Source organism: Glycine soja, chromosome 8, assembly GCF_004193775.1.
Source record: "Glycine soja cultivar W05 chromosome 8, ASM419377v2, whole genome shotgun sequence".
NCBI lineage: Eukaryota > Viridiplantae > Streptophyta > Magnoliopsida > Fabales > Fabaceae > Glycine > Glycine soja.
Genome location: NC_041009.1, coordinates 16,299,218 through 16,312,389, shown reverse-complemented (window position 1 = coordinate 16,312,389; position 13,172 = coordinate 16,299,218). Strand labels below are relative to the sequence as shown.

At 33.0% G+C, this 13,172-nt stretch overlaps 2 protein-coding genes across 2 annotated transcripts; both read right to left on the bottom strand.

Annotated features, from left to right (window-relative positions):
- Window positions 1-285: 285 nt before the first annotated feature.
- LOC114423341 (auxin-responsive protein IAA16-like) lies at window positions 286-3,482 on the bottom strand. The gene is made up of 5 exons (XM_028390066.1): window positions 2,855-3,482; window positions 1,830-2,116; window positions 1,048-1,237; window positions 721-785; window positions 286-603 (listed from the first exon to the last, which is right to left on the bottom strand). Exons 1-5 carry the CDS (start codon window positions 3,232-3,234, stop codon window positions 584-586), a joined length of 942 nt encoding a protein of 313 aa, XP_028245867.1. The 5' UTR covers window positions 3,235-3,482; the 3' UTR covers window positions 286-583.
- Window positions 3,483-6,596: 3,114 nt separating this feature from the next.
- LOC114424667 (hexokinase-1-like) lies at window positions 6,597-12,781 on the bottom strand. Its single transcript, XM_028391530.1, has 9 exons — window positions 12,478-12,781; window positions 11,441-11,591; window positions 11,114-11,296; window positions 10,469-10,543; window positions 10,142-10,297; window positions 9,921-10,019; window positions 9,708-9,838; window positions 7,839-7,920; window positions 6,597-7,084 (listed from the first exon to the last, which is right to left on the bottom strand). The coding sequence occupies exons 1-9, from the start codon at window positions 12,738-12,740 to the stop codon at window positions 6,746-6,748; spliced, it is 1,479 nt and encodes a 492-aa protein (XP_028247331.1). The 5' UTR covers window positions 12,741-12,781; the 3' UTR covers window positions 6,597-6,745.
- Between the last annotated feature and the right edge of the window lie 391 nt (window positions 12,782-13,172).

The following is a 13,172-nucleotide window of genomic DNA, read 5'->3' as shown; positions in this document are numbered from 1 at the left end:
TAAACGTGCTTTTGAGAGCAAAATCAACTTTTCGCATGTTTGGACATGCATTTGAAATGAATGGATGCACGTGTTTCAAATTTTAGTAATATAATATGTAGTTTATGCGTCTTTTTCTCTATTTGGCACGAAAATTGTAAGATATGTGAGTTTAAAACGTGAAGGAATACACACATGCTTTAGATATTGAACAACCAAATATTATTATTATTATTACCTAAAATCATATTCTATACCTCCAAACTTGATTTTGGAGTCTCACACCATTTTTCCAAACATGGCGTCGATCAGAACGCACGCCAACATAAGTTAATGGCAAAATCATGAGTGCACACATCCGTAAAGTTTTCCTTACCCTATTTTTAAAATGCAGAAACAATTCAAAACTTCACTAAAGAAAACAAGATACATTCATTCATACAAACATTACTTATAGACTGAACATTTCATTGCCTAATCTTCAATGTTCAAAGGAACCAAAATGTCAAATAAAAACACTCTTAGTCATCAATTTTTAGCATGGAAGAAGACCTCAAGCTGCTGCTTCATCCTTCATTTCTCATTGTCAAGTCAAGTGGTGTAACTAGTCTTGCTTACTACCAACTGAAAAGTGAGAACAAAGAAAGTTTCTTCAATCATTGATCACAGCCAAAACAAAACATGGGGAGGGGGATATTAATGAACCAGTTGCTCTCAATTAAGTTAAAGATTCCAACTCACGTGTAAAAGCAGGAAGATCAGAACTCTTCAACACCCTCAGCCTCTTCACCGTCGATACAAACATGCTGCCAAGCAAACACATTAAAAAAGAATCGCATAAAAGCAGCCATTGATGCCAATCACAGTTTTCTAGTAAAAACTAAATCATATATAAAATGAAAATTAAACAATAGCATAGGGAAAAACCAATTGCAAGATTTATTTATTGTTTACATACAGAAACATACTCCACTGCATGGCAATATTGTATCAAACTATAGTCATGGAATATAATATTGAATAGAATAAGATAAAAATGCATCAGATCCACATTGATAAGATGCTTACTGCCACGGCACATCTCCAACAAGCATCCTGTCTCCTTCATTATCCTCATAAACAAGAGTATATTCCCCACTTCCAACCAATAAACCCTTATTGGATTTCTCTTCCTGTTCCTTGTTTTGAATTCCACCAGCACAGGAATCTCTTTGACCAGAACAGCATTGGGAAGAGCCAATATGAGATAACTTCATCTCTGCAAAAAATTTCATTCTCACAAAAACATTAATATATATATATATAAAGCTAATCGGTATAAATAAAAGATAACAAGGAAAGTTTACTGTAAAACTTTGTTAGGTGATTTATTTTTACTATAAGCTAATGCCTATTCAATTGCCGCAATCATGATTGTGATTTAGGCTTGGTTTAGATTAGCATCTAGCTGTAGAGATCTTTTTGATTGACATAGGAATTTGATTCCTTATAACTTTATAGGTGTTCATAAAAAAGTTAAATCAGAAAGCTTGTGACAAAGTTGAGATGGTAACAAGAAGTTTATCCAAATTAGCTCTTTTCCTAAAAGGTTAAATTGTCATAACTAACACAAGCACTCTTTTCCTAAAAGGTTAAATCTTTTGAGTGACTCGAAACATACTACCTTAAATTGTCATAACGTAAAATGCTTACTAGTCAATCAAAAGATTTAGCTAACAAAAAGATAATAAGTAACTTTCATCCCCAATGAAACAAATCTCCATATTATGTCAACAACAAATGAATAAACAAATGTGATTAAATTGACCACAAGTACACGATTCATAGGACTAAAATGACAAGAATATTACCTGCAAGGAGGCCCCTAAAGAGCTCATCAACAGCAGAGGAAAGTTTTTCATAGCTGTCATAAGCATTGATGTCCACTTTTCTCCCAATGGGGACACCATCCATATTGATCTTCACAAACAAGCCTTTACCAGATTTGTCAGTAGGTTTTTGGCTAGCAACCTTGTATGGAACAACATTTTGATGTTGCTGGTGGGACCCAGAAGGCAACTTAGAAGTGCTTCCACTTGCAATGTTCTTCCTGAAGGAACGAATTGGAGGCCAACCCACTGCTGGACCTGAAGAAGTTCTGTTTTTGGTGGGTCCATGTACAAAAAAGTTAGGCATGAATATGAACAGTAAAAATAACAAGCACTACCCCTAAGAAGACAAAAGCATATCAGTATCATCACAACTCACAAGCGTATAATTGAGAAATCAATAATTCAATTTCTCATATTTACCACTACTCATTTTTCTATTCAAAACCACCAAGCAAGCCAAAATACCCTTTAATTTAACCATTAGGGACCAAAGAAGATAGTGGAAGAAGAGTGGATGAAGGGAAGATAAAGAGGCAGGGTGAGATATTCACATGCCATGCCATGCCAATGTCATGTTTCAAGATTAGATAAGAAAGCCACATAAATAAATGACATGCTATGGTTAAGCAAGTATACAGAAACCATGTTGCGATTATTAACAACGAAATGAAAAGCTTCATAAACAATTCTTCACTGAAAAGTGGTCTATAACATTATAATCTAAAATACTATTAGAAACACAGCTTTGCATGGACTACAACAATATGAAAGGTGATCTGGGAATGAATATATTCTTAAAAAAATTGAATAAATATATAGATACAAGCAAGATTTTAAAAAACGGTCCGTGACCGTGGTATTTGCTGCAACTTTAAGGTTTTTTGACCCACTGTGACCACAATTGCGGTCACATTTGCCTGCAAGTTCCGGTAATATTAAGGATCGCAACAAAACCATAACCACAATTTAAAGCCTTGAATAAAAAAAGAGAAAAGCAGGAATACCTTTTGGACACCGCTGGATTTGCACAAGAGGGTGAGAATACCTTCTTCTCTACACAAGAGAATTGTGACACATCCTTTCCCATCACTATCATGTTTTGTGGACTTGATTGGAGCTGAAGAAATGATGAAGCTTTAGCTTTAGCCTGGTGTTGGTGATGATAGGATGTGGAAGGCCATGCAGAGGGCAACGTAGTCCCACCTGGACCTTGCTTGTCAGAAGTAAAAAAATTTTGAGTTGAGAAGCAACCAAGAGTGAATTGTGATTCATTTCTTTCTCTGTTGCTTTTTCTGATGCTTTCATTGAGAGACTCTTCACCAGGTGGACCAAGCCTAAGCTCCAGCTTTCTCTCCTCTGATGACTTGTGGCTTCTTTGCCACATCTTGCAAGCAAATTGCAATTGTGCTCCTTCCTTAGCCTTTTTTTTATAAACAAGCTTCAGGTTCTGGATTGAAACAAAACAAGTGGTCGAACCTTTTGATATCTGAAAGAAGAAGCACCTGCCACAAGAATCTATGATAACAATGCCACGTACTAAGAGACCAAATCCAAGACAAATATCATCACAGCACAACAGACACCCCACCAAGAGAAAAGAGAATACATTCAAAGGCAAAGCAAAAGGTAGAGAGGGAACTATATATGTGATGGTATGGAATTGTTGACTAACTTTGCCTTTTATTTTAAAGAAAAAGGATTATGCACTCAAATAATGTAAAAAAAAAATAAAAAATCATCCAATTATAATTTATTATATATAAAAAATTTGTTAACTTTTAAAATGATTATTTTAAAATAATTTAAACAATAATTTATGATTGAATGATAATCTAAAACTATTTTACATCACATAAACATTAAATTTTTTATTATATATATTTTATTCACACGCTTGGTGGGTTATCTTTCTTTCCTCTTTTTAAGGAGAAGGGGATGGTCATTTTCAAAAGTGGCACTGATTGATCAAACAAACTAGTGAGATTCCCTTTTGCCTAACATTTACCAAAACAAGAGTGGAATTAGAGCATGGAGCACGCAACATGAAGCAACAAAAAGTTAGGTTGTTTAGCATAGGAAGCAAAGCAATGCAAGCCTTGCTGCAGCTAGCGCTGACCCCTCATAAATATATTCCTCATGCCTTTGACACAGTAAGCTAAGAAATGACTTTGCCCTGATGGCACTCTACTCCAAACATGCCCCTCAAAACTTTTTGCATCTTTGGGTGGAGTCAAAGTTCAAAGTTAGAATAAAAAGAGGGGCACTAGCACACTCAAGTTCCTTTCTTTGTTGACACAAACGCAGCAAAAAAAAAAAAATCACTTTTGTCAATGATGTTAATTAGTATCTCAAAAGCTGTTTATAAGTGCCGGTTAAGTTGGTTAGATAATACTTCAAATTAGACATGAACACGTATTAAGGGATTAATCAAAACTAAATTAAGTTAGTCACACTTTTTTATTATGTCAAGAAATTGAATATTGATGAATGAGACTACCATAAGTGGCTTTTCTCTGAATTTCTTAATTTTTTTTCTAAAAACTTTTACAAGTGAGAGTGATCTGCATGATCCATATTCCGCAATAAACACGCAGATCCCATGATTTTTGTCCGATCTGTAACTATGTCATGTTCTGCACTTTCCTTATTTTCTGTTTCTCCACATATCTTCATACAATATACTATGAGCGTGAGAGTACTAAATAAGGGTGTGCGAGCTTTAATTGAATAGGCTAGATTTATTTTCTAAATATAAAATATGAGATATAACTTACTATTTATTATTTAATATAGGTATTATTTTAGCCATGACATAATTTTTTAAAATATCATTTAGCTTGAAAATATATTTAAAGAAATATTTGACAATGAAGTTCTAAAATAAGTCTGAGTCAAAATATTTAAATAAGCTAGGGATTCAAGCCTTTAAAAGTCAAAATAAAATAAACTAATGGGTCTAGATTTTTAAAATACGTGAATAAAAAAATGTTTAATGAAATTACATTATTTATAACAACAGAAACGATAATCTATGAATCAGACTTAAACAGTTGTTTCAGAAGTTAGTTTTCATCCCTAGTGTTTTCTATACTATACGTAAATTTGACCCATGAAAAATGTTAATTTTTTTCCTTTATACATTTACTATAAAAAAAAGTGTTAGCTGACTTAGCTCTGAAATCTGATCATAAACAGCTCAAAGAAAGATAACTTTTGCAGTTCTTTTCATGTAAAAAAATATTAATTATATGAAGAAGAAAAAATTAACGCGTTAATGAAAATAAAAGGAAAAATGAACATAGGTATAATTTAGGGAAAATTCATTTTAACTATTATTCTATGAATTAAATAATAACACTATTTAGGTTAATTTATGTTATTGACTAATTATTAAAAATTCTATCAACTAAAACGGAAAAGTTGTTTCTAAATTAAAGTGAAGTCATAACTTTTTTTGATAGGGGGAGGAAAAAGGGATACATTCACAATTAAAGTTAACCTATTAATTTACTAATATGGTAATATTGTTAAAGCATGTGCAAAGACATAAAGTTATTTATTATATGTAAGACTAATGCGGGCCTCTAAATTTTTGGAAATTTTAAAATAGTAAATATGTCCTCATAGTTTCAAAATATCTGTTTTGGTTGGATATTTTTAAATTTTAAGACCTGACAAAACACAAGATAAGATACTATTGAAAATAATTTTGAAATTGCAAGGATTCATTTGATTTTTTTATACTACAAGAACTTATTCACTTTCTAACTTGTTTTAAACATTAATTAAATTTTTAGTCCTTAAATTTTATTTAATTTTTAGTCCTGAATAAAAATTTTAACTTTATTATTTTTATTTATTTAATAAAATTTCAAAGATTAAGAATTTTTTTTTAGTTTAGCAATCTTGACCAATTAAATTTTTATTTAATCATATAAGGAAAGGGGTTGAAAAACCTTAACTAATCAATGTTTTTATTGAGAGACTAAAAATTAAATTTCAAAAAACTTAAGGAACTAAAAATTTAGTTAACCCAACTTTTTAACCTAAATTAAAATAAGAAAATACTAAAACAAATGTTCTCATCATCTTGATTGAGGTATTAAAAGTGATTTGTTTTATGAAAAATATTATCAATGTATTCCTATCCTGATTTTCAATGCATTGCATTGTGATTGTTGATATTTATTGATTTTTTAACTAATATCCTTAATACTTGTTTATATGATGCATGTAGATTAAAGCCGACAAGTCAAATAAAAAAAGAGGAATAGACAAGCTAATGAGATGCCTAATTGTAAATGGCTAGTGAAGATAGAACTTGGCCATCGACTTACCACAAAAGGCGAGAGTCACATGGTTGATTCCTAGTCCCACTTTTGCATGTTTGATCCATAAACTCCTTTAGGCTGTGTTGGTTTGTAGAGATAAAAAGAGTGGAAAAAAAAATGAACGGTAAAATAATGTGGGATACAAATTTTTACACTTTAATTTAAAATTTTATCTTAATTTATTTTATTTTCATTTCTTTTCACTCTATCAAATGGATTCTTAGTAATATCATGAACTAGTAATCCAATAATTTTGGCATATATGGTATCCCCCTATCCTAACACTAAAGTATTGGACCAGTTTTGATGTGAAGTGTGATATTGTATGATGTTAAGGCTAACACGACAAGAGAAAATTGCAGAATTCTCCTGAAAGAATTAAATACATGAACTTAAAGAAATGGTGTAGAGTAAGTTAATGTTGCAAAGATTGGCTTAAATTAAAGTAAAGGCTGTGTACAAATTCAACCCTCCCAACTCCCAAGACTACTGGTGCCATAAATGGACAATGACCTCCACAAAAAAATAATAGTAATACAAACCCCAATATCATGATCATTATTGCTAAGCATCAAGGTACTGGGAGTGAGAGGCTGCAAGAAGGGCAGCACCAACTCCTGAACCGTCATTGAAATGCTCAATGATGATACTTTCTGAGATATCTTCACCAACCAACTCTTTAAGGGTATTCTCTAAGCACTTGCTATACTCAGTGTAATGCTCATACAATCCACCATCCATGGCTATCACATTCTTCTGACCCTCAACTTCACTCTTGGTGTCTTTTCCCAACTTCTTCAGGATACCTAAGATTCCAGCAGCAGAAAGACGAGCACCACGGGTGGCAATGATATTGCAGATCTCTACAACCACCTTCCTCACTTCCAGGGAGGTATCAGATATCTAATATCAGAAAAGAGAGAACAAAGTTAAGTTGACAAAAGTTTCAGTCACATTGTAAAGTTGGAAGTTTCTACTTGAATCACAAGTTTAAATAGAACTAAAATATTGAAAATATGGACTCTAATTATCTATCAAGCACCAATACTTTAATTTCCTTCTCGTAATACGTACTCTTGCAATGCTTCCCCAACACGTATTTGTGAAGTATTTAGACCTTTAATGGTATGAAAATCTAATATAAGTACATATGAGACATAGCAGCATGTGTTACATATATATAGAAACATAGTGGCATTGTCCCTTTATGAACCAAAAAATAGAAATTTTCCCCCTTATGGATAATCTCGAAAAAAGAATGAGATTGATACTATTCGTGTTATTAATGACAATAATTTATAACTTTTATTTTATTTTTACTAGTGTCTAAGAAATAAGAAGAATGTTATTATTTTAGATTTGCAGAAATGTAATTATATTATGTTTTATGATTGTTTATACATATATAGATATCACGTATCATATTCTATATATATTTTTAATAATATATAACCGTATTGAATACATATAGTATCAAATAGTATCTAATACATGTATCATATGTATCATATTTGTGCATCATAATTGATAACTAATTATAAATAGAGAACCTTAATATCACCATCGATTAAAATAATGTTCTAAAGTTCAATGTACACATGCTGTAAAAGCCTTGTTGGAAAATCTTAATCCAAACAGAATAGAGAGTTCTATATACCTCCAAAATGTTCTTCAGTTTGCTTCCTACCACATTGAGATCAGTAGATGAATCATGATGCATTGCACACATGTCAGGTGTACTGCACATCCAATGCTGATGGTCATGATACAAAAATTTTAAACAATACCAGTAAATTATAAGAAACACAACAATCTTGGAAAGAAGGAGAAAACATTTTTATTTTCATTTTTAAATTATAAAAATGTCACCTTGTATTTTCTTTATTTCCTGTTTTTAAAAGTTTGGGCAGGAAATGGTGTAAGCAATTATAAAAAGTTATTTTCGCAAAAGAGAAAGTGAAAATGAAAAATGTTTTCTCAAATCAAACTACTCCTGAGTATCACTGATGGACCAATCAGTGAAAGCTCCAAGTTTTCACCATCTTCTATCTTGTCTCATGGCTAGTTAACTTAAAGGACAAGCACACTGAGAATCTCATAGAGATTGAACCAAAACCTCTGAAGTAGATTAACATAAACTGGGCATACTGAAGATTCATCAACACTACTCCACAAGCGAGTGGCTGAGGAGCGACGAACAAAACTCTCCCTTAATTTTCCATTATGATGGCTATGGCAACCTGTTATGAACATTCGTGTAGGATCAAGTCACAGACCGGCCTAGACACAAAAACTTGTTCTTGTGAGACCTATAGTGAAACCAAGAAGCAAACTTGTCCTTAACAAGAGCTCCCCCTAGAGTAACATAATTTTTTGAAATAGTTTCTTCCTAAGGGGACCTAATTGATAGGATCATAACTAACAATTATCCTTATAAAAATCAATACTATAACTTACAAAGATTCTGTTACACCGGAATCTTATCAAGACAAAAAAAAACTCAAAATTTAAGCGAGACAAAAAAATCTTAACCAGTCAAAGATTATGTTGTTTCCCCTGATGATTTTTTTTTCTGTATCGACAGATGTTAGCAGTTGGTATGTTTGGTATGTTATTTTAGTGAGGGGATTCAAACCCATGACCTCCTAATAACTTCAACTCTTATGGCCTTCCGCCCAACCACCAAACCACCTTATGACTCCTTGTTTTCCCCTGATGATATTGTTTCCCCAATATGCATCCCCATGACAACCTTATTATTAGTTGTATGAATCTTTGTGATTTTCTCCTCTCTAGCCACTTTACTTTCTTTGAGAATGGACAATAGCCAAAAGGATACTTCTATACCTACTAGTGAGGTCATACTAATTTTTTGCTTCGATGGATAAATGTCTGTGTTACGGTCCAATTCTTATTGACAGGCCCAAAAGAATTGTTATTAGTCTATGTAATTAAATATAGGAAATAATAATTGGAAAAATACCTAGAATGAGTTTGTTAGGAATCTGTTTTAGCTTGTGGTTAGTGTGTGTGCATAGCAGCTAGGTATGCAATATGCTGCTATATTATGTACACAACCATTGTACTGCTGGAAGATTAGAAAATGAATTCAGTTTAGCTTCCTATTTATTCCTTCTGTGGAGTTCTCCCTTACTCGAAAAGGGTTTGTATCAGTTTACCCCATAGACAGCTATTTCATACAGAATAAATAATGAGGCATAAATTTCTTCTCCTCCGTGTTTGTCTTTTTGCTTGTTTTTCTTTTTCATGTTTTTGGAACCATAGAATCTTTTCTATACAGGAGCATAAAGGAGATGCAATCCATGTACAACATAATGAAGTTATAATATACACATAATACTCAACTTCATAGTTATCAAACAAATGATGAAATAAGTTTTTGTTCAAATTCAACTGCTGACATAAACAGCAGTTTTAGGGAGAGGGGGGAGACAACAGAAAGAGAAGTAATGAATAAACAAAAATCACATTGACAGAGTGGCTAGTCAAATATCTAGCATTATACCTTAATATGAACGGAATTTTAAGTTTCGGGGGAACATTGTCAGCAAAAAAGAAAGCTTCTTCAGCTATTTTGCATAGTACTCGACGAACAATTTCTCCCAAGTACAAGCCAGAAGTCATCTTCTCAAAAATCTGAAGTATGATTGAAAAACAATTATATAGCCTCATTATTAAGGCAGAAAGATGGAGCTAAGAAGTAACACAAAAAACTCACCTGATCACCAGGGCTGAAACTCTCAGCATCTAATGCACAGTCATACTCAGTTAATGGAAGGTGTGATGACCGGAAGTTTCCCCACTCCATGTTGATAGCCTAGAGTCATCTCATATATCAAAGAAGCTTCAGTATTTAATCTATCATTCATATCAAATAATATGTAACCATTCTTAAGACTAAACACACAACCAAAGGAAAATAAGACAAGAACTTCTCACCATATCTCCAGAATCTGGCAAAGGACCGTGCCATTTTGGTATTGCTTGAACACGTTCCACATAGGCTGCATTTGTACCAGTACCTAAAATAATCGCAGCAATAACATTGCTGTTTGTATATCGACCTCCTGCTAATGTCCCAACTGTGTCATTGACCTAGTATATATAATAAATATAAGTACACAGTGCTCACAATAAAAGATAATACCCTGAAAAGGCATAAAAAAACTTCGTACCCTGAAAAGGCATGATCTATAAAAAAAACTAAGATTTGAAAGTCTTGTGATCTAATTGATGTTATGCAAAAGAGTGCAAAACTTCAATTACCAGAGCATTTACACGCATATCAAGACCTTGTCTCCGAATGGCTTTAGTTAATTCTGCCACAACATCTTGACCAACCTATTTAAACAACAACAAAGTTAAGTATAAATGCAAAGGTGAAAGAATAGTAATTTCGGTAGAATCTAAAACCTTCATTCTCCTAAACCATTAGTTTCAACAATATTAACAAGTAAATAAATAAGAACTTCAAGCTATGAATGACGTTCTGCACTAAATATAAACTACTTCCACATTAATGAGTTCAGGGAACATTGTCTACAAAAATTAAAAGAGATAAAGAACATCTTACTAACAAATTACGATAGATATTTAAAATCAACAAGATGAGAGATTAAGGACTTGTTTAAATAAACTTCTCTAGAAGTGTTTCCGGGAAAGTTTATCCAAACATGCTTAAATGTTAGAATCTGTGGAACATATCCTCATTATGTTGTGTAATGCATTAACATTAGACAATACTTGATATATAATATTAATTTGTGAGGCAACTGTAAATTCAAATTTAGGGTTTTGTAATTGGAGACATAATAAATTATATCTCTGAAATTATATTATCCACAGCAAAGGAGATATTCAATCTGAAAAAAATGTAAAAAGCATCAAAGAAATCAGGGAAAAGGGACTAACTGTGCCGTCTATGTTGAAGCCTTTTGTCCACTTGACAAGGTTCCCAGAAGCAAGTGACGTTTGCATGACAGGAAAGGAAAAGGTAAAACCTAGCTCTCTCTGCCTACCAGGAGACACTTGGAAATCTTGATTTTCTTGGGCAACAAATTTTGCAAGTTCTGCTGCAATATAGTCAAAGAGTTCCTGAATCACAACTTTTTTAGATTGGTCTTGTTTCTCATATGATTTATACAAAGATCAACACGTGTTAGGAAAAAAGAGTAACCAAAAACAGCAGGTAGGCTGAAGGATTTTCAAACTGGTAAGAAAAAAAAAAAAGAAGCTTACATCTGATGTTCCAACCATCAAATTAGGAGGAATTGAAACCTCAGTGAATTCTTGACTAATAATACCACCATACTTGCCTCCCAATTGCACACGTAACACGCGAAAATTAGTCCCTCCAAGGTCCAATGCATAATATAGTCCTTCCTCATTCCTGAAAAGGGAAGGGATGCATAAGAACCACCGAATAGTATAATATTTATTCAAGGCCCCCTAAAATTTCAAAATGTTCCTAAACGAATAAAAAAAACAAACAAGCACATTCACCACAGAAAAGTTTAGCAGTTGATGTATGAAATGTCACTAACTTGGTTCTCTTTCACGAGTACTACATGAATATGATTTTTGTGGGATATTACTGCATCTGAAATATGACTATGAAAAACCAATTACTCCTTAATCACCATAAACATTGTTACTTTGCAATTCCACATCATTTTTCAATAGTGTTACACCAAAAAAGTGAAACAGCACAAATACTACAAATTAAAGGTCGGATCCAGCATGCTCTTAACTTTCTTCCTTTTGGTTAAATCCAGGTTATCCTCCCGCCAAGAGACAAAGACTAATATCTTGAATACTGAGATCCATTCAAGAAACTAACCTTGTCCATCGGATTTTTTTTTTGATAATCCATACCTCGACCTAACTTTTTAATTACATGTTTAAGAGACAAAGTTGTCTACTTATTTGTCAATCATGTCACACCATGATGGCATGTTCTTAGCTTTCTAGCAACCTATATTAGTAACACAAAGGTCTATATCATTAAGGATAGCCACTGACCGATATGCAACATGCAAGCCACAACTTCCTTTTATAGACATTGCATTTCAATAATCAAAAAGCAGGAATAATATATAATCCTCATAGTAACAAATCTAAGATCTCAACAACATTCAAATTTTTCTAAAAGAAGAAATGTAATATGGAAATGGATTTAGATAATTAGATTGATCTATTAAGGAGAAAGACATTCAATAATAAGATCTTAAATTAAAGGTAGATTGGATCAAGAAAAGAATGCAATGCACTAATACCCTGTTGGGAGCTTATCAACGTAAGTGATGAGCATCTTGAGCTTGCTACCACCTTCTGAAGCAAGACCAGCATGCATCTCCACGTTCATGGCATCCGCAACCAGCTTCAGCTTCCACGTTGGCGTTGCACACTTCTCCTCCAACTCCTTCAATATTTCTATCGCCTTTGCCCACCGTCGACATTTCCTCGCGTACCTATGCACCACCACCGCCACCACCGTGCACGCTCCGATCACTGTAGCACACACCACCACCTTCCTCATTCTTTTGCTTTCACGGACTGAACGCACAACCAACGGTTTCTGTTTTTATCATGCTCGCATCGTGTATATATATAAATAGAAAGCGCAAATAAATAAATAAATATAGTATTATTGACCACTGCGACTAATTAGGAAAGCGAATAACGAATTTAGTTAAAGTGATTGTAATAAATTGAATGAACGTGCATTGCAATTGTTGTGTGTAATGCAAATTGCAATGATTAGCTGACATTTTTTTTTTCTTAGCTGAAATAATTTTGCTCGTACGAGGGTGACAACGATAGCGAACAAACTCCAAATTTGGAACAGCAACGTGACAAAGAACAAAGCCAGTAATTATAACGTCGCTGTTTCTAGTTTGGAGTTTTTTTTTTTTTATCTAGTCAATCAATTTCTTAATCTCTTACACGTGAACTACTGGTAAATATAAAA